We start from the raw sequence: 22,831 nt of genomic DNA on the forward strand, positions 1-22,831 counted from the left end.
AGATTTATCCATTGTGTTTGAATGCTTGTTTTGCTTATTGATCTAGCCAGTGTAGTCATGAAACTGTTGCTAAATACCCTTTTCCTATCTCGCTGTTTGGGCTGCAGCAATCCCCTCTCTCCACATTTTTATGGTTGGCTCTATTTTATTTTCCTGTGAAATGCAAAGCGTTCTCAACTCAAAAACTTCTTAAGCACACTCTACCTGCTTACAGTCACTTTTATTTCCTCCTGGTTCTCATTTCAGTGTACCCAGACATATATTCTCTTGAACCATTTTTATTCCTTTTTAATAGTCCTGTCTGTGTGTACAATTCTCTGCTGTATCCCTTGTCTGAAAATCTCACCTGCCTTGTCCTCTAAGACAACTATCATTTGTCAAAACACTGTTCAAATTCCTAATATCTTGTCTCGCAGGCTTCAGGAGGAAATACTTTGAGGAATTATTCTCTATGGGAAGAAAAGCAATAGTGAAAGGTCAAGCTATTTATGTCTTATTTATAGTTAAATGATTTTCCTTAATATTTGAGTCTTATTCATCTTTACTTCCTTAAAATAAATTTCAGGTTCATTTAAGTCAAATTTGTTACCTTCATTATTGTGTTTAATATATTATATGTATAATATTCACACTCTACCAGTGGAAATAAAAAATACATCAACACTATATAATTAATTTGTTTTTGAAAATGAATCATCTCCTTGCGAAATGTTCTTCTTCTAAAGCATAACAGCTTTTTTTTAAAAAAATTGGAGGCATAGAAAGAATACAAAAATCAAGTTAATGAATGTATTTCATTTCACATATAATGAACAATTGTATGACCGTCAATATCAGTCTTCTGTGATTATTAGAATTCAGGTAATGATGTTATGAGAAAATGATGTTTTCTGCCCAGTATGGCAAACAATAGGCATTTTCTCTTCCAATTCTAAAAGTGTAGACCTCAAATTTACTGATAATATAGGGGAAATGCCATTACCTTAAGCTGAAAGAAAAATAAAGAATTCTGTAGAACCTAGGGAAAACTTTATCTATATAATTATTTTTATTCTTCAGAAACCTAAGCTTAAAATTTTTACATTTCTTGGAGATGCAATCTTTTTATATCTACTTAGCATATTTTCCTAGAGCTCTGTAACTCAAATATATTGAAAAGAAAACACATCATTTTTCCATATTACAGAGCAGAATGCAAAAACTACCTGATTTTTTTTAAAAAAAAAAAAGTAAAACAGATGACTTCAAAGAAGTTTCACACTTGCAGCAGCTCCCTAGGGGTTTGTGTTCAATATTCAATTCCATTAGGAGTGCTTTTTGTTGGAGATGTTTATGAAGCATTGCCTGGAGATTTCAAAAGTGGTTTTGTTTGTATTTGAATTTGTTTAGTTATTCAGTTAGCTATTATTGTTGACACAGGAGATACAAGCAAGCAGAGTGAGAAAGTATACTATTTTCTTCTGAACAGGAATTCTTGTAAATCTGAAGTACAGAAGCAAATAGTATAATATACACTTATTATCACTGAAATTAATAAAATAGTACTGTTTGAATTATTTTATTCTGGGGTAAATTTTAAGTCTTCAAATACTTCATTAGTGACTGACATAACAGCATGTGTCAAGAAAGAAAATATTGTGGTTGTTCAGGTTTTGATATCTTTAAACATTCAAAAGTGCCTTTTATAAACCACAATATTTTTTTTCTAATTTTTAATTTTAGTGATTATTCGTGTGTTGTACAGTAGCTGTTTTATGTAAACTTGACAAAAGCCAGACACTCAGAAAGAGGAAGCTTCATTTGAGAAAATGCCCCCACCATATTGCCTGTGATAAGCCTAGAGTGGATTTTTTTCGTTGATGATATGAATGAGAAAGCCCTGCTCACTGTGGTTCATGCTACCTCTCTTTTGGTAGTCTCAAGTGCTGTATGAAATGAAATCATTTGACCCTGTTTTTCTAACTACATATTTATTTATTCTGATTTCCTTTCAGAATTAATAGTAGTGAAACTTTACATTTTAAAAGTCATGTTTGAAAACTCTAGAAATAAAGATGTAAATTAAAGTAGAGAATAAAAGTTGAAGGGAAAGCAAAAACAAAAAAAGTACAAAACATCAATTAATAACAAAATCAAATATTAGAGTGAAAAGTTGTAGGAAAGAGAAAAAAAAAATTAGAGATGTTAGACCCGGTAGAAGCTTAAGAGTTCGCCTAGTTTCTACTAAAAGCTATCCAGAGTGTCATTGCCTCCAGCTTCATCAAAATAATACTTTATGGGTAGCTGGTTACTATTTCCTATAAAGTGAGGAAGCTATGCAAGTCAATAGAAGACACTGTGAGCCAGGAATGATGACACAGGCCTTTGGGGAGGCAGCCACAGCAAATGCTTCACAGAGAAACACTGTGTCAAACAACAACAGACAATGTGTTTTTTTGTTGTTGAATATCAGTATAAGTTTATTACATATTCTCAATTATAAGCATATAATATAATACATGGAATCATCTATTTTCTTTCTTTTCTTTTGTAACTTTATTAATTACACTTTATACAGTTTGTATCTCCCTCCTCCCCTCCTGATCCCACCCTCCCTCCCCCTTCTTCAAGAATGCCCTTCCCCAAGTCCACTGATAGGGGAGGTCCTCCTCTCCTTCCTTCTGATCTTATTCTATCAGATCTCATCAGGAGTGGCTGCATTGTCATCTTCTGTGGCCTGGTAAGGCTGATCCCCCTTCAGAGGGGGGTAATCAAAGAGCAGGCCAATCAGTTCATGTCTGAGGCAGTCCCTCTTCCCATTATGTGTAACCTACTTGGACACTAAATTGCCATGAGCTACATCTCTGCAGGGGTTCTAAATTATCTCCATGCATGGTACTTGTTTGGAGTATTAGTCTCTAGAAAGACCCCTGTGTTCAAATTTTCTGATCTCGTGGAGTTCCTGTCCTCTCCAGATCTTACTATTTCCCACTTCTTTCATAAGATTCCCTGCACTCTACCCAACAGTTGGCCATAAGTCTCGGCATCTGCTTTAATAGTCTGCAGGACACAGCCTTTCAGAGGCCCTCCGTGGCAGGTTCCTAGCTTGTTTCCTGTTTTCTTCTTCTTCTGATGTCTTATCCTCTTTGCCTTTCTGAATGTGGATTGAGCATTTTAGTCAGGGACTTCTCTCTTGATTAGTTTCTTTAGAAGTACAGATTTTAGTAGGTTTATCTTATATGTCTATATGAGTGAGTATATACCGTGTGTGTCTTTCTGCTTCTGGGACAGCTCAATCAGGATGATCCTTTCCAGGTCTCACCATTTACCTGCAAATTTCATGATTTCCTTATTTTTCATTGCTGAGTAATATTCCATTATGTAGATGTACCACAATTTCTGTATCCATTCTTCAGTTGAGGGTCATCTGGGCTGTATCCAGCTTCTGGCTATTACAAATAAAGCTGCTACAAACATGGAAGAGCAAATGTCCTTATTGTGTACAATGGAAAAAAGAAAGCATCTTCAACAAATGGTGCTGGTCTACCTGGATGTCTACATGTAGAAAAATGCAAATAGATCTGTACTTATCACCCTGCACAAAATTAAAGTCCAAGTGGATCAAAGACCTCAACATAAAACCAGATACTCTAAATCTGTTAGAAGAAAAATTGGGGAAGACCATAGAACTCATTGGTACAGGAGACAACTTCCTGAACAGAACACCAACAGCACAGGCTCTAAGAGTAACAATCAATAAATGGGACCTCATGAAACTGAAAAGCTTTGGTACAGCAAAGGACACCGTCACCAAAACAAAACAAATGTCTACAAATTAGGAAAGAATCTTCACCAACCGTTTATCTGACAGAGGACTAATATCCAGTATAATTAAATAACTAAAGAAGCTGAAAATCAGGAAACCAAGTAATCCAATTAAAAATGTTGAACAGAGCTAAACAGAGAATTCTCTGTAATGGAACATCAAATGGCAGAGAAACACTCAAAGAAATGCTCAACCTCATTAGCCATTAGGGAAATGCAAATTAAAACAACCCTGAGATTTCACCTTACACCCATCAGAATGGCCAAGATCAAAAACTCAAGTGACAACACATGCTGGAGTGGTTGTGGAGAAAGGGGAACCCTTCTACACTGCTGGTGGGAATGTAAACTTGTACAACCAAGCTGGCACTTTCTCAGACAACTAGGAATAGCGCTTCCTCAAGATCCAGCCATACCAGTCCTAGGCATATATCCAAAAGAGGCTCAAGTACACAGTAAGGACATTTGTTCAACCATGTTTGTAGCAACTTTATTTGTAATAGCCAGAAGCTGGAAACAGACAATGTGTTTTAAGAATATTTCCCACTCTGTAGATAATTTCTTTCGATGAGTAAGTTAAAAGTGACAATTGAGTAAATAATAGAGAGGATGTAAACTTACATAGAACACCAAACAGAATTTTATGAGAATTTTTTTATTTTATTATTTTTTTAATTTTTTATTTAACTTTTATTAATTACACTTTATTCATTTTGTATCCACCCAGAAGCTCCTCCCTCCTCCCCTCCCGGTCCGACCCTTTCCCCCGTTTCTGCATGCATGCCCCTCCCCTAGTCCACTGATAGGGGAGGTCCTCCTCTCCTTCTTTCTGATCTTAGTCTATCAGTTCTCATTAGAAGTGGCTGCATTGTCAGGGTTCTAGGTTATCTCCATGAATAATCCTTGGTTGGAGAATGAATCTCTGGGAAGTTACCTGTGTTCAATTTTTCTTGTTCTGTTGCTCTCCTTGTGGAGTTCCTGTCCTCTCCAGCTCTTACTATTTCCCACTTCTTACATAAAATTCCATTCACTCTGCCAGACAGCTGGCCATCAGGCTCAGCATCTGCTTTGACAGTCTGCAGGGCAGAGGCTTTCAGAGGCCCTCTGTGGCAGGTTCCTAGGTTGTTTCCTGTTTTCTTCTTCTGGCTTTCAGAGGCCCTCTATAGCAGGTTCCTAAGTTGTTTCCTGTTTTCTTTTTCTTCTAATGTCCATCCTCTTTGCCTTTCAGGGTGGGGATTGAACATTTTAGTTAGGGTCCTCTCTTTTGCTTAGGATTTTTAGATGTACAGATTTTAGTGGGTTTATTCTATGTTGTATGTTTATATGAGTGAGTGTATACCTTGTGTGTCTTTTTGCTTGTGGCACAACTCACTCAGGATGATCCTGTCCAGGTCCCACCATTTACCTGCAAATTTCATGATTTCCTTATTTTTCATTGCTGAGTAATACTCCATTGTTTAGATGTACCACAGTTTCTGCATCCATTCTTCAGTTGAGGGGCATCTGGGCTGTTTCCAGCTTCTGGCTATTACAAATAAAGCTGCTACAAACATGGTTGAGCAAATGTCCTTTTTGTGTACTTGAGCCTCTTTTGGATATATACCTAAGTGGTATGGCTGGATCTTGAGGAAGTGCTATTCTTAGTTGTCTGAGAAAGCGCCAGATTGATTTCCAGAGTGGTTGTACAAGTTTACATTCCCACCAGCAGTGGAGAAGGGTTCCCCTTTCTTCTCAACCTCTCCAGCATGTGTTGTCACTTGAGTTTTTGATCTTGGCCATTCTCATGGGTGTAAGGTGAAATCTCAGGGTTGTTTTGATTTGCATTTCCCTAATGGCTAATGAAGTTGAGCATTTCTTTAAGTACTTCTCTGCCATTCGATATTCCTCTACAGAGAATTCTCTGTTTAGCTCTGTTCCCCATTTTTTAAGTGGATTACTTGGTTTGCTGATTTTCAGCTTCTTTAGTTCTTTATATATACTGGATATGAGTCCTCTGTCATATAAAGGGTTGGTGATGATTCTTTCCCAATTTATAGGCATTTGTTTTGTTTTGTTGACGGTGTCCTTTGCTTTACAGAAGCTTTTCAGTTTCATGAGGTCTCATTTATTGATTGTTGCTCTTAGAGCCTGTGCTGTTGGTGTTCTGTTCAGGAAGTTTTCTCCTGTACCAATGAGTTCTAGGGTATTCCCCAATTTTTTTTTTTTTTTTTTTATTCTAGCCGATTTAATGTGTCTGGTTTTATGTTGAGGTCTTTGATCCACTTGGACTTCAGTTTTGTGCAAGGTGATAAGTATGGATCTATTTTCATTTTTCTACATGTAGACATCCAGTTAGACCAGCACCATTTGTTGAAGATGCTATCTTTTTTTCCATTGTATGGTTTTGGCATCTTTGTCAAAAATCAGGTGTCCATAAGTGTGTGGGTTTATTTCTCGTTCTTCTGTTTGGTTCCATTGATCCACCATTCTGTTTCTATGCCAGTACCATGCAGTTTTTATAACTGTTGGTCTATAGTACAGATTGAGGTCAGGGATGGAGATACCTCCAGAAGATCTTTTATTGTAGAGGATTGTTTTAGCAATTCTGGGTTTCTTGTTATTCCATACAAAGTTGAGAATTTTTCTTTCCTGGTCTGTAAAGAATTGTGTTGGTAATTTGATGGGAATTGCATTGAATCTGTAGATTGATTTTGGTAAGATGGCCATTTTTATTATGTTAATCCTGCCAAGCCATGAGCATGGGAGATCTTTCCATCTTCTCATATATTCTTCTAATTCTTTCTTCAGAGACTTGATTTTTTTTTTTCATACAAGTCTTTGACTTGCTTCATTAGGGTTACACCAAGGTACTTTATGTCATTTGTGGCTATTGTGAAGGGTGTTGTTTCTCTAATTTCTTCCTCAGCCCTTTTGTCTTTTGTATACAGGAGTGCTACTGATTTTTTTTTTTTTAGTTATTTTGTATCCAGCCACTTTGCTGAAGGTGTTTATCAGGTGTAGGAGTTCCCTGGTAGAGTTTTGGGGGTCACTCATGTATACTATCATATCATCTGCAAATAGTGATAATTTGACTTCTTCCTTTCCAATCTGTATCCCCTTCATCTCCTTCATCTATCTTATTGTTCTAGCAAGGACTTCCAGCACTATGTTGAAGAGATATGGAAAGAGTGGGCAGCCTTGTCTTGTCCCATGACTGTATTATAGCATCAATAACAGCAGTTGATGCTCTCAGTGTGCTATGTAACTAGTTGCTGAAAGAGCTGCTATCTTTATTCTAATGCCTGAAACATTTCTTCCATACTCTGAATTGTTAATTTCACTGAAAAGATTTATGCATTTGGTAACAAAATTCTAGTGGTTTTAAAGCACTTCTTTTATGGGTTCACATGGAGTTGTAGATGTGAGAAAATTGTAAATTGAATTATTTTATGTTATAGTTTAACTTTGAGTTATATTCTTTTTAGAAGCACAGAGTCATACCAGTGTAGAAAGCATTCATTTAATTTGTGTGTGTGTGCGCGTGCGTGTGTCTGTGTGTGTATGTGTAGAAACGGAAGTCACAGGAATTGGTTATCTTCAACTAACAGGTTAGGTGGAGGTTGGAACTCATGTCAGCAGCTTTGGCTCTAAGATAAATACTTTACCCACTGAGCCATTTTATTGCTAGCCAACTTGCTGCTAGCATTGTAGAATATTTTTATTGTAGTTAAATTTAGTAGTCTTAATAAAATTGAGTATATATATAACACTATATCATTTGAATAAACACAGTAAGATGTTTGCTTAGCTTCTTTTAGATTTTTGTGTCTATAATCTTTTTAAAATATTTTGAGTAATTTTTCATAAGGTTGATTTTTTTTGTATGTGTGTTGTAAACATGTCCAGATTTACACTCATTAAGTACCTAATATGTTGTTGTTAACCAAACATTATTCAGGTTTGAATAATTTTTGTGATATGCTTCATTTTTGTGTGTTTTTTCACTTATTTAATTTTGCAATACTGGGAATCAAGCCCAGCACCTTAAACACACTGGTGATCAGTGGCTCCAGGGCCCCTAATTAATATTTCCTACATACTTAGTTGGCTTATTTGCCAGCATATTGCAAATACACAAAAAACAATAACCGTGTTGTTAGAGCACCTTAGCCTTTTTCATCATGGTGGGGTTTTGGCTGTAGAATTATACCATTTTCGTTATGACTATGTCAGAACCTAGACTTCTATGCTTTTGGTCCAAACAAAAATATCACCTTCATTTCTTAGCCATTCTGTGCTCCATGCAAGTTTTTGCTCTCACCCTTCTATAGAAAGGCTTTTGTCCTAACTTTCGGTAGTTTCTTACTTCTCTAACAGATGAGAATATTTATTCTAACCTCTTCATTTGGTACAGTGTTTCCATTTTCGTACCTGTGTCCCAAAGTAATACATTCTCAATATTGTTTGATATCCTTAGGCTTCTTTATGACGGTGCTATTTGACACAGTATTGCCATTAGAAGATTCTGTTATCTAATTTCTTTATCTAAACCTGCTGTGGGACTTTAAGATTACTTTAAATCTTAAATCATATCTGCAGATATTTAAGGAGTTAATTAAAAATTAGTTTTTAAAGATACTCTTATAAAGTAGCTAAGATAAATTAATCATTACATTGTGAATGTTTGGGGTAAGTTTACGACTGTAATGGAATGTGCTAAGGCTTCTAGGGGTACTGATCATATTGTGTTTCTGGATATAGAAGATATGCCTGAATTCCATTTATGAAAATTCATGGACTCAATGGTCAACTCTTTGATCACCTTCCCTTGGGTGGGGAGGGTGCAGCCATGCTGCTCCACAGAGGAAGAGGATGCAGCCAGTCCTGATGAGACCTGATAGGTTTGGGTCAGAGGGAAGGGGAGGAGGACAGACACCCTCTGTCATTGGAATAGGAGGTGAGTGAGACTGGGAGTCGATGAGGGAGCGTGCCACATCAGGGATACAAAGTGAATAAATTATAACAAATAATAAGTCAATAAAAAATAAACAAAAATACCTTAACCAGGTCAGCTATGTGTACTTTCTGATGTAAGTTAAACTTCAGTAAAATATGAGAAAAATGTGTTATAACTTATAAAAAGTGAGGTAAGTACTACATTTAATTCAAAGGATCCTTTTATTTTTATGCATGCTTCATAAGAATCACCCATGTTGAATAAATATAAATAGTCAGTTGTATAAGTTCATCTGACATTATTATAAATAATTGATGCTTTTCAGCAAGTTAATGTCATTTAAGGATTTTATCAAAGCATCTTTTAATCTAAAAGTGATGTTTATGCTTTCTTTATTTAGAGAAAAACAAGATCCATCAACCACTTTCTATACAAGTAAAGATCAAGGAGGTCTTTACTCAAGTTGTTATCAATATGAGGCTGTCTAATGGATCCTAACATGCCTTATCACCAAGTGAATTAAAATTCCTACCAAGAACCTCTTGTTGTCATTTTTATTTTTTTAAAATCATGTGTCTTTGCTTCAATGTCTGGAAATAAGATGTTTGTAACTACTGATCAGTTTAATCTCATTTTGAATTCTAAGAAGTTTCTTAAAATTCAGATATTCAAGCTGGGTGTGCTGGAGCACACCTTTGATCCCTTCACTCAGGGAAGCAGAGGCATGTGGATTGCTGTGAGTTCAAGGCCAGCCTAGTTTACAAAGCAAATCCAGGACAGCCCAGGCTACACAGAGAAACCCAGTAGAGAAAAACCAAAAAAAAATAATAATAATAATAATAAAAAGTCAGATATTAATGCCTTAGTTATCCTCACTTACTTGACCCCTCTATAAACAGAAAATATAGGGATATATTTCATAAAACAGGTTAAAGGACTGATATTAATTAGTATTGTCAAAGTGGAAGTTGAGGATAGGGGCAGAAGGTAGCGTAACAGAAACGAAGAAATACCAACCATTCCTGTCACAAGAGTCATACCATTAAAAGGGAGATAGATTGTGGCCTGATTGGATATTATATGCACCACCATGGAAAATACCTGAAATCTGAACATCATCTTAGTTACCAGTGCTGTAATTTCATCACTACTTTAGTGTTTTGGTGCTTCTGAATTTTGGGTTGTGCAAGTTGATGAAACAATTTTAGTAAATAGCAAATATAAACTCTTGGTTTGCAAATTTTATATGACTTCAAACAATTCCTTAGTAGTTCTTCATCTAAAACGGGAAAAAAACTAATAGTTTGATCTGCAGACTCATAAGAATAGTTATGTGAAACATTAGTGCTATTTTAGAAGCTAATACCTCTTTAACAAATAATGCTTATATACCTATATGTTAAAAAAATTGCTAAAACTGCTATATCCAGGGAGAAGATTCATAATATATGCAAATTCTAGTTTTTCCTTTGTCATCTAGCTACTTGCTTGATCATAGTTTGTATATCTCAATGCACATTTTCTTATTCATACATGTTTTTTTAATATTTTTTTAATTTTTTTTAATCACAGGTTATTTACTTTGTATCCCAGCCATAGCCCCCTCCTTCATTCCCTCCTAATCCCACCCTCTCTCCTCTGCTCTCTGTCCCTTTCCAAGTCCACTGATAGAGGAGGTCCTCCCCCCCTTCCATCTGACCTTACCTTATCAGGTATCTTCAGGACTGGCTGCAATGTCCTCCTCTGTGGCCTAGCAAGGCTGCTCCTCCTTCGTACATGTTTTTAAAGTTGTAAAATAGAGATGGTCGGATTTGTTTCCTGTAATGATCATTATATTCAATGTGGAAATAAATTAAGAAAAATGTGTTATACATATGTACTGACTTATTTAGTTAAGCTTATATGTGCATATTAATTTCAATTGATTTTTCTTTTTTTTTTTTTTTGTTTTGTTTTATTGTTGTTGTTCTTGTTGTTTTGGCTTTTCAAGACAGGGTTTCTCTGTGTAGTGTTGCCCTAGCTCTCTCTGTGTAGACCATGCTGGCCTTCAACTCATAGAGATTCACATGCCTCTGCCTCCCAAGTTCTGGGATAAAAGCAGGTACGAGCATGCCTCGCTCTACAGTGTGATTTTTTTTTTCAATGCAGTTTATTCAGGAACCTTGAACAATCATCTGACCCTGAGGAAAGCCAGCCCACAGCTTAAATAGCCTCTGGGTAGCCAACCCCAGTGTGCCACGTGGGCAATGCAGATAGGTCCACATACATGGAAGCAAGCCAGATCCTTAGCCTTAGCCAAGTGGAGTTGTTTGTGTCAGAGAGCACTCACCATCGGGAAGGTGGAAGGCAGAAACCAGCTCCATCTTTTTTTTTTTTTTTTAAGTGGTACTTTTTTTTTTTTTTTCAATGCAGTTTATTCAGAAACCTTGAACAATCCTCGGACCCTGGGGAGAGCCAGCCCACAGCTTAAATAGCCTCTGGGTAGCCAACCCAGGCGTGCCACGTGGGCAATGCAGATAGGTCCACATACATGGAAGCAAGGCAGATCCTCAGCCTTAGCCAAATGTGGAATTGTTCGTGACAGAGAGCACTCACCATCGGGAAGGTGGAAGGCAGAAACCAGCTCCATCTTTAAGGCATAGCATTCCGCAGCTCTCTACAGTTCCCCCTTTTTGTTACCAGCTCCATCTTTAAGGCGCGGCATTACACAGCTCTCTACAGTTCCCCCTTTTTGTTTTAGACTCATCAGGCAAGAGTAGAGGTCTGATCTCTGATATTAGAAATAAATTGGGACTTTGTACCAATGTTCATTTAGGTGTCATCCACCCAAAGAGCATCAGACCCGTCCGATACCTTTTTCTCAGAGGCGGGACCTGGGGCATCAACCTGCATGCAATCAGACATGCTCTTCTCTTCTCTGGGTTGAAAGCAGCTGACCCTGAGTGCAGTGCTTAGCCTCGCATCCTGAGCGTAACATTTTAGCTCCCATGCTTGGGGATTCAGTTGATTTTTTTAACAGGTTTTGGTTACATATTTTTTTTTTTTTATTTTAAAAGTGAAGGACCTTTACTGGGATTGCATCTCAGTGGTTGACATATGTTTAGCATTTGAAGAGCTTGGTAATTAATACCCAGCAATCAACAATAAATAAAGATTTGAAAAAATAATGTAAGTGTCAAATTCACCATTTAAATCAAAAATATTTCTGAAGTATTTTATGATGTCATTTTTTTACATCTCACATATTCTTTTCAGTTGGGTGCTCTTTCTAAAAATTATATTCCAAAAGTATATAGATTTGTGTTATTCTAACAATTTATGCATTATTTGTTTATGTTTGCGTTTGTGCTTTTCTGAATATGCATGCAGTCCATGCATGCAGATGCCCACAGAGAACAGAGGGCAACAAATCCCACTGGACTAGACTTACAGGTAGTTGTGAGCCAACTAATATGACTGTAAACTAAACTCTGAACTGAACCTAGGTCCTCTGCAAGAGCAGCAAGCTCTCTTAAACCCTGAGCCATCTCTATAGCCCCAAAGTTTTTGTTATTTTTAATTACATCTCTAATCTTTAATAGAAGAATCCTTGGTCTGCAATGAAAAGTTTCAATATATCATAATGTTCTAGTATCTGTGTCTTTAATATGCATAAAAATGGAAGAAAACAATATTTAACATGATAATCTTTATAATTGATAAGAAAAATTTTAGGCATATATAACATATATATTTAAAAATCATAAAATAAGTAATAAAACGATAAAAAGCATATTATGTTGTATATTTTAGAGGGGTGGATTCATATTGCATTCTCACCAGGAAATCTGAAGGTAATATATATTTTAACTGCTTCACTTAATTATGCATTTTCTGATGCCTAAAATTAATAGTAATAATCACTAATACTTATGTCAGAACATAATAATAGCCATGTGTTTTATAAAAAAAAGTTGTGTCTAAAAAATCATATGTTTCAAGATTGCACAATTAATTAGAATTAAAATCAGAAAGATTTTGATTTTGCTATAAAAATTCTGAAAATAATAACAAAATTAGAAAAGCTATAAATGATTTTTATGTAGTTAACATAAACCAATAATCAGTGTTTTTATTTCACATTTTAAGTGGAATCTTGTTAGAATTATATATGTGTAATGAAGTCATACAAATTGTAAAGAAATCACTGCTTTACTTTCAAATTGTTAACATTTAAATGCATAGATGTAACATAGATGGCTAGAGACCTGGCTAAGTGCTTAAGAACACCTGCACCACTTGGTAGCTCAAAACCATTTGTAACTGCAGGTCCAAGAGATCCAACACTGGATACTGAGGAGATATTCCATATTGGTGCATTTGCATAAGTACATGCAGGCAGATACTTATACACATAAATTATGAAGCTAAACAAATTATATTTTAACTTAGATCTACAAAATTCACGGTTTGATTTTATTGATTTTTTTTTTCTTCTGCTTATATTGAGAATAGTCTTCCTCGCTATAATGCTTAAAAAATAAAAAAATGAACAGCTCTGTTGCCCACCCTCTTGAAGGGAATGATCATTAATGAAACATGTTTATTTAATGATGCTAGTATTGTGACCTGGAGTCTTTAAATTGTACTTGTTTGAAATTCCTTTTAAATATATCAGTTTTCTCCTGGTAACCTTTTCTGGAACTAGAGTTATGTTTTAAAGTAATTTGTTCACATATTCTTCTTTTTTTCCATAACATGTTTCTTTTCTTTTTTTAAATTTTTATTTATTAATTATTTATTACAAAGTATACACTCTGTATCCTGGCTATAGCCTCCTCCCTCATCTCCTCCCATTCCCACCCTCCCTCCCTCATCTTCTTCCCTGCCCCTCTCCAAGTCCACTGATAGGGGAGGTTCTCCTCCCCTACTATCTGACCCTAGCCTATCAGGTCTCATCAAGACTGGCTGAATAGTCTTCCTCTGTGGCCTGACAAGTCTGCACCCACCAGGGGGGAAAGGACAAAGAGCTGGTCACTGAGTTTATGTCAGAGACAGCTCCTTCTCCCCTTACTAGGCCCCTTCTCCCCTTACTAGGGAAACCACTTGAAGACTGAGCAGTGGTTCTAGCTCCTCTCCATGCATGGTCCTTGGCTGGAATGTCAGTCTCTATTTTCTACAGATGAACTGAATGAAATTCTGTTTATCATTCACAGAATATACCTCTATATGCCTGTCTGTATTCCTTTCACCTAGATTCTCTCAAAGATGTCACAAGCTGAAATGTAATCAGGCATATTGCCATTCTCTTGAAATAGGTTTCCCTGAGTACAAGTGGAAGTATAATACCTTCCACTGAACTTTTATTTTATCCCTTCCTAGAGACTACCAAGTGCTTGGATATAGCTACAACTATGTAGACATTTAATTTTCTCTGTTAAACTATTATAAGCCTTAGTGTATTTGTATAGTATATAACATTTAGTGTATGTGTATAGTGTATAATTCTTAGTGTACATGTGTCTTTCTTAGGAAAATTGCTGTCATATGTGGATATATACTTGTATATATTTTAAGTGAGAAAAGGAGATAAACAGAATAGTTACTAAAATAACAGTGCCAAATAATAAAACAGTAGTGCATTTATTAAGCATTTCACAGATGCTATATTTGTTCTCAAATGTATTTGATCTACTTTGTAAGTCACAGAAACTCCTTGAGGTAAAGTATGATTTCTCTGTCCCATTTAGTGAAAATCTTGAACTTGTTAAGGTGTTATAGCTAATGTAAGTTTCCGCAGGTAGTCAGAGATCTGTCTTTTAACTTTCAAGAAATAAGAAAACTAAAGTTGAGTAGCTGGCACAACTATACACAAAATGCAGAATGCTACCTTTTGAAATAATGCCTTAAAACACTAAAAGAAATTGAGAAACTATACTTGAGTCATATTCAGAGTATGTTACCTTGTGTTGAATGAAGGAAGGTTCCACAGGTCTTTCAGGGCTTAGTGATGCGAAGATATAAGCTAATATATTTTATTTGTCATAGATAGTGATAGAAAAGAAATATTTAAAATTAATTTCTTTGCTTTGTGCCCTTTATCCTAATTTCCCGTGAAATATTAAAGTTTAGAATAGTATGCCATGAGATTTCTTCAGGAATACAACTTTTTCAGGAATACAATTTTTAAAAATTTGGGTCTAAAAAGAACAGTTAATAAAACTACAATTACAGTATTCTACTGTGATATTTTCTTTGATTTTTTTACTAGTCCTGCATCCTAGGTTATAAATCAGAACAGTCACATTAAAATGTTAACAAACCATGTATGAATATAACCTAGAACACTTGCTCAGATGTAGCCCACGGTAGCTCAGGATGCAAGTGGGTTTCCTAGTAAGGGGAACAGGGACCATTTCTGACATGAACTCAATGGCTGGCTCTTTGACACCTCCCCCCACCATCCCGAGGGAGGAGCAGCCTTGCTAGGCCACAGAGGAGGACAGTGCAGTCACTCCTGAAGATACCTGATAAGCTAGGGTCAGATGGAAGGGGAGGAGGACCTTCCCTATCAGTGGACTTGGAAAGGGGCAGGGAGGAGATGAGGAAGGGAGGGTGGGATTGGGAGGGAATGAGAGAGGGGGGCTATGGCTGGGCTACAAAATAAATAACCTGTGATTAATATAAAAAATAAAAAATTATAAAAAATGTTTACAAAGGTTGAAGTGCTTGAAGCAGTTGCACCTGAAGTTTGTTGTAAACATCTGATAGGCCTGCTGCCATGTATTTCTGAAAAGGATGGAGGAAAAGAAAGAGCATAGGCAGTGGAAGAGCACAAGGATTAAGAAGCATAAGAGGAGAACTTAATCTTGAGTTTTCTGATATACCTAGGCACCATTATAGCAATTTTTTGGCCACTGGATAAAAGATTATGTCAATGTCTGTAATCCTACTACCTAAGACACTTATACTCCATTATGAACCCTTTTTCAAAGGATTAACAAAAAGTTGTAACAACCACCTTATAGGGCTTTACAAGCTTAGAAGGAACTTCTGAAGAAAATAACATTTGCTTTCTCATGATCACTGAATTCCAGATGAAGTTCCTCCAGTACATAATAAACTTGACATTTCACATGAGCATTTAAATAGTATCACAGTAAGAGGTATCATAGTTCTGTACTTCCTGACATTACACAAAATGTAAAATATAATGTGCCATTTGGCCTGTTAAACAAAAGAAGGGAAAATATGTTTAAAAATCCTCTGAGCTCTCTTTGTACAATATTTATGGCCAACTGATATATACATATACATATATATATATACATATATATTTCCCCCCCAAAAAAAAATCCCATCTTGATTCTGATGACATCAAGAATGGCTGTGTGCTAGATCTTAATAAAAGATTGTGTTATTGTAATACTGATGTCTACTTTCATAGAGAGTAATTATTACTAAATTTTTATTAAAGTATTACTTATATTGAATTCCGTGCCTTTTAAAAAACTATTTTTCTTAGGTCATTTCTACCTATGATAATTTTCAGTAAAGTAGCTGACAAGTGCCTATGATTAGTTTGACCAGATGCTACTTTCTCTAGTAAATTAATTTTAAGCACTTGACAAGCCTGTGAAGATTAATGCCAAACTGAAAATATTTTTTTTTACAGAAGAAAGCTGTACGAAATCAATTACTTTGCCCGTATACCAATGAGTATGTAAATTTAAGGAAAAATATATCTTTTCTGGTGTTTATTTGTGAATTGTTGTCTACCTTACAAAACAGTTGGTCCAGTTATCCATCATAAGCTTATTTACAAATCATCAAGTGGAGTGCTTAGAAGTTTCTGTGTGTTATTCTGTTGTCTTACCTACTTACACTCTAAAAATTAGGAACCACAATATAAAATCAGGACCTCTGGATTAAAGAATCGCATGAAAGTGGGAACTCCTTTCTCTCCATATTTCTGTCATTCAGTATCAAGAATGATCCCCTTTTCTGTTTAAGAATACAGTGTTCTTAAGAACAACAGTCTAGTAATCTAGGCCTAAATTTCTCTGAGCTGTGATGACCAGTTAGCTTAACATTTCTTAGTTGTTAACTACTACCCTTTATCTTAAAGCTTATGGCTTAAAGGCCCTTATTTATTTATTTATTTATTTATTTATTTATTTATTATTTTTATTTTTTTATATTAATTACAGGTTATTTACTTTTTATCCCAGCTATAGCCCCATTCCTCATTCCCTCCCAATCCTACCCTCTATCCCTCATCTCCTCCCTGCCCCTCTCTAAGTCCACTGATAAGGGAGGTCTTCCTCCCCTTCCATCTGACCCTAGCTTATCAGGTCTCATCAGGACTGGCTGCAATGTCCTCCTCTATGGCCTAGCAAGGCTGCTCCTCCCTCAGGTGTGTGGGGGAGGCCTTTTAGACATGCACTATACTATGAAATGCCTCTGGTCAGCAATTCTTGTGGAAAATGTGATTGCTTAAATAAAACTGATTTTGGATTTTAGGTTTCATCTATTCTTTGCTATATGACAGTATTAGTTTTTATAATGACTTTGGAAAAGGTCTTATCCTCCTTCCTTCAAGGAGAGCCCCTGTATTGCAGTCTTAGATCTTATATGATTATTGCTGCAATTATCATAACATTTTCTCTAATTTCCTCACGTTTTTACCAATGACAGTATTTAAATTCTTCCAATTCAGTGTTTTTTTTTGTTTTTTTTTTTGTTTTTTTTTTTTTTTTTTTTTGCTGTTCAGATATTTCAAAGAATAAAATAATGTAGGAAGTTTTGCAGATAGGCCAGTCTTGTCTCTAATCTTTCCAAAGATGCCAGAATTTGTAGCTTTGAATATTGTAGATTTTGATTATTTCAAATTGCTTACCAAACCCTCTCACTCATCTCATTAATAAATTTGTACTTACAGCACACTGTCCCTGTGATTTGTCATTTATGTCTCTGTTTTCTTTTCCTGTTTTCTATAACATCTTTCTTTCATATTCACTAATTCATTTTTTAAAAGTATAAAATATAAGATCTTTCTTTGAAATTATGTTTATAAATTTATGCATCTTGCATATGAAAACTCATTATAAAAACAACAAAAAAGTCACTGTGCTAATTGATTTTTCTTCATCTATTGAATAAAGCACTAGGTTGGAAATGAGAAAATCTTGATGCTGTGTCTAACCTTGACCAATGCAGGAAACAGTCTGTATCTAGTGTGCTTACAGTAATGAAGAACTTCTCTATATTTCAGAGTTACCAGCTTAACTTAGTTTAAAAGTCTAATTACAATTAAGGCTTTCTTACTTATTAGTAACGTTTGGTATGATCATGCCATTCTAAGATATGCAAAAGATTATTTTAGCATAAATGATTATTATTAATATTTAAAGACTACTATGCACACAGCTTTTCAAAACTACCATATAAAACAGTATGAACTCATGATAGTATATTTGCTTACAATTATTATACCACTGCTATTTTCTTAATGTTCCCAAAAAGGAATGTATAGAAACTTTATTACCATTATGATGCTAGTATGGAGAATTGGTATCTTTATGAGATGACTACGTCTTGACAGTGGTTATTTATGAATAAGATTCAGGCTCTTGCAACAGTAGTCTAAAGAGCTGACTCCTTCTCTTTTGCTTCTCTACCATGTGTGAACAATGATCCCTCAGGAAGACAAAGAAATATGATGCTATCTTGAAAGCATGGAGAATCCTCACCATATCTGTTATCTATCTCTGCACTGATCTTAAACTTCTCAGCCTCCAGAACTATTGTTATGCCCAGATATTAAGGTCCCCCAAATCCACCAGCCTGACCATGTATGCAAGTGTAAAGAGCTTTATTTAGGCTTAAGCTCAGTCTCTCCATCTTTACCAATTCAGTGGATCAGAGTTCAGAGCTCCAAGCAGCTGCATGGCAGGTTTTTTTATTTGGGGTTTCAACAAGAACGAATTCCCAGTTTAGCAGTTACACAATTGGATGACATTCAGCAAGGGCAAATCTGTTACAAATTGATTGTCTAACTAACATAACTAACATTGAGCAAGCAAGCTATCTGTAGACTTCAGCCCAGTCAGTGGGCTGCCCAGCAAGATGCCCCACTCTGAAATAAGATACCTTCCCATTCTTGTGCTTATCCTCTGGCTATTCCTTTTCTAGGAAATTTTATGAGATGTTGTTTTTTGTTTTTGTTTTTCCCCTGGGATTGGTGACCTATGGCCTAGTTCCTGGGACAGATGACTTTTGGGGGAAGGGGTCAGGCCTGGTCCTTTCACTATGAGAAATGATTTTCTCTTGTATATCAACAGTTAAATATCAACAAAAACAGATTTAATTCAGTCTCTACAACACATCTAGTAAAGTGCCTTAAGGATTTTTAATATGTGTCCCTTATCTAAAGTATCAAAAGAATATTAGACATGGTTTCAAAAAGATGGACCTTAGAAATAGTCAGAAAATAGATCTAGGAAAAACTAAACTAGGAGGAACTAATTATTAGCTTATTACAATTGCCCAAGCATGAAGAACCTAATGTCCAGTATGGTAGCTGACATTAGGGAGTGTTTTTCAACAGTAGTAGATTTTTTATTTTTGTATATGTATAAAGAAGATCAAATATAATCTTGAGCCTGAATAAGTTGCTATGTATGTACACTTTTTTCTCATTTTGTATGTAAAAAATGAGTGGCAATAAATTGTGAGGAAAGATCTTGGTTCGGCTAGAAATTCTCAACTCTTCTGATTTGAAGATAAACAATATACAACTAAAACTACATACTAGATAATAAAACCTATGTTTCTGTTAGTAAAGGGGAAGATATTGGTAATTTCCCATTTTTTTTTTAAATCTGTACATAAAAAGGTAATAATTTTCCGGTTGTGGTGGCACACACTGGTAGGATTTGCTGAAGGAGGCAGAGGCAGGAGGATCACAAGTTCGAGGGTTCCCTAGTAAGGGGAACAGGGACTGCCTCTTACATGAACTCAATGGCTGGCTTTTTTACCCCGCTCCACCGAGGGAGGAGCAGTCTTGCTAGGCCACAAAGGAGGACATTGCAACCAGTCCTGAAGAGACCTGATAAGCTAGGGTCAGATGGAAGGTGAGGAGGACCTCCCCATCAGTGGATTTAGAGAGGGGCAGGGAGGAGTTGAGGGAGGGAGGGTGAGATTGGGAGGGAATGAGGGAGGAGGGTACAGCTGGGATACAAAGTAAAAAAAAAAAAAACTGTAACGAATATTAAAAAATAAAAATTTAATTAAAAAAACAAACATAATAATTTGGTTTGTGGGATTAAAACAGATCATTAGATCAGAGGATCTAAGAAGGGAAAAATAAAAGAAATACCAGGAAAAGAATTTAGGGCAGTACTTCATTTGAGTGCGAAAATAGGAGTTACTGGCTTAAGTCACATTGCTAGAGCTACAAGAACAGTTTCAGTAGACTGGGAAATACTGTCATCTGATTGTAGGAAGTCAAGTAAGTCCTGTGTAATAAGAAGGTAAAGTCAAATTCTTATATAATGCAATCTTTTTGAAAGCTTTGCTTATTTTTGACTTCACAGTATTAATTAAACCAGGTCTCTCTTCAATTTTAGCGTCTTATACAAGAAGTGTTTTTTAAAATCATTTTAGCAGACTTTTAAAGCTGCAATTTTCAACGTTGAATTGCTCAGCATGAGACAGATTCTCTTTAACCCCATTTCTGTTCTGGACAAAATTCAAGCTGGATATTACTGATTACTCTGAAATGCAAATAGTTCTATTTTGTTTTACAAGTACAATTTAAATGCCATGTGCTCATTAAGATAAATATGTGCTATATGAGCAAGAAAAAAGGAGAAAGAAAATGGATATTATTTGGATTTTGCAGGCTGTCTGATAGAGAACTGAATGTAGTAATCTTCAAATACCAATGAACAGTTAGATGTAGTATTCAAATGCAAAATTAACATCTAACAGTCTTCTGTTGATTTGTAGTACTCTATGCCCATATTGGATGAAATTTTTTTTTTCAATGCAGTTTATTCAGGAACCTTGAACAATCCTCGGACCCTGGGGAAAGCCAGCCCACAGCTTAAATAGCCTCTAGGTAGCCAACCCAGGCCTGCCACGTGGGCAATGCAGATAGGTCCACATACATGGAAGCAAACCAGATCCTCAGCCTTAACCAAATGTGGAATTGTTCGTGACAGAGAGCATTCACCATCGGGAAGGTGGAAGGCAGAAACCAGCTCCATCTTTAAGGCATAGCATTCCACAGCTCTCTACAGTTCCCCCTTTATTTTTAGACTCATCAGGCAAGAGTAGAGGTCTGATCTCTGATATTAGAAATAAATTGGGACTTTGTACCGATGTTCATTTAGGTGTCATCCACCCAAAGAGCATCAGACCCGACTGATACCTTTTTCTCAGAGGCGGGACCTGGGGCATCAACCCACATGCAATCAGACATGCTCTTCTCCGGGTCGAAAGCGGCTGACCCTGAGTGCAGTGCTTAGCCTCACATCCTGAGCGTATCATTTTAGCTTTTTATGGTATCCAACCATGCTTGGGGAGAATGTCCTGCTTCAATGGCTGTAAAGGCCTGAATGATCATGGCTGCATCACACTGTTGTGAGACTCTAATCTTGCATATATACCACAGGCAAACCAAGGAGACCAGCACCAGAAGGCCTGCTAACGCTCCCATGCCCGCCCATTCCTTCAGATGATTCATGGCTGGAGCAATCCATGTTGATAATCCTGTGGCTAGTCCTGCGTCCACTCTGGTAGAATTTACTGTGACAATGGCCACTCTCAGCTGCTCCATCGTAGTATCGAATTCTCCAGTCCAATTACCTAAAATATAGCTCGACAATTGTTTAGACAGATTTGCAGCACAGGAAAAATTCTCATGTTGTATGCTAGTGACACAAAGTCCAGCATACTTTCATTGACAGCCAGGTTGAGCGATTTGCCATAGGGTATCTATTTGCTCCTGCAAGGGGTCAATCCTCTGATTGAACACCATCAAGCTTCCTTTTAGTTGAGCATTAATTCCTTTATGTACAACTAAGGCATGAGCTACATTGGCTAAATGATTATTCAGGGTCTGAGTAGTCTGCCCAGTATGACTCATGGCTAATGCCCTGGTGGTAGCTCCAACAGCCGCCAATGAGATGGTAGTAACAATGGTGGCTGTAGTTCCAAGATCCCTTTTCTGTCTGAAGAGAGTCATAGCGTGAGGGGCATCAATGGGCACAGGCACCCAGTCAGGCATGCGAGTAACCAGGGCATACCTAAATTTACTAGCATTCCAGCATTGGGCAAAATAGCAAGTATCATTACCACAACTACTTGGCTCTATCTGGCTAATAATGAATAAAAATGGGGGATATAGACAAAGAGGTGTGGGCTTATAGGAAATATTATGAGAAGCCTTAACCCCTCGTTGGAACATCCTGCGTCAGTTCTAGAACTAGCAGTGGTGGTGTCCGAGGTCTGAGTAGGTTCAGGAGACCATTGTCCCCAGGGGCGAGACGTGCTCCATGCCAATTGACTAACTCCATGTTCTCCTCCACTTTTGAAAGTCATTTAAGGTTCTTAAATTATTTTTTTCCCTTTTTTTTTTTAAATTTTCATCAATTACACTTTATTCATTCTGCATCCCCCCATAAGCCCCTCCCTCCTCCCCTCCCAATCCCACCCTCCCTCCTCCCTCTGCTTGCATGCCACTCCCCAAGTCCACTAATAGGTGAGGTTCTCCTCTCCTTTCTGATCTTAGTCTGTCAGTTCACATCAAAAGTGGCTGTATTGTCCTCTACTATGGCCTGGTAAGGCTGCTCCCCCCCAGAGGGAGGTGATCAAAGAGCAGGCCAATCAGATTATGTCAGAGGCAGTCCCTCTTCACATTACTATGTAACCCAATTGGACTCTGAACTGCCCTGGGCTACATCTGTGCAGGGGTTCTGGGTTATCTCCATGAATAGTCCTTGGTTGGAGTATGAGTCTCTGGGAAGTTCCCTGTGTTCAAATTTTCTTGTTCTGTTGCTCTCCTTGTGGAGACCCTGTCCTCTCCAGCTCTTACTATTTCCCAGT

General features: G+C 36.7%; 1 protein-coding gene across 9 annotated transcripts in view; it reads left to right on the forward strand.

The window, feature by feature from the left end:
* The window catches only part of Diaph2 (diaphanous related formin 2), a 980,694-nt gene that overhangs the window by 463,326 nt on the left and 494,537 nt on the right, over positions 1-22,831 (forward strand). Inside the window, exon 24 of one of the 9 annotated variants that reach the window (XM_060375364.1) lies at positions 9,141-9,941. The exons of the other annotated variants lie outside the window; for them this stretch is intronic. Coding sequence (XP_060231347.1) covers positions 9,141-9,238 — 98 coding nt within the window. The 3' untranslated portion in view covers positions 9,239-9,941. Of the gene's footprint in view, positions 1-9,140; positions 9,942-22,831 lie in introns of those variants that run through there. 9 annotated transcript variants of the gene reach the window in all.

Source organism: Meriones unguiculatus, chromosome X (genome assembly GCF_030254825.1).
Source record: "Meriones unguiculatus strain TT.TT164.6M chromosome X, Bangor_MerUng_6.1, whole genome shotgun sequence".
NCBI lineage: Eukaryota > Metazoa > Chordata > Mammalia > Rodentia > Muridae > Meriones > Meriones unguiculatus.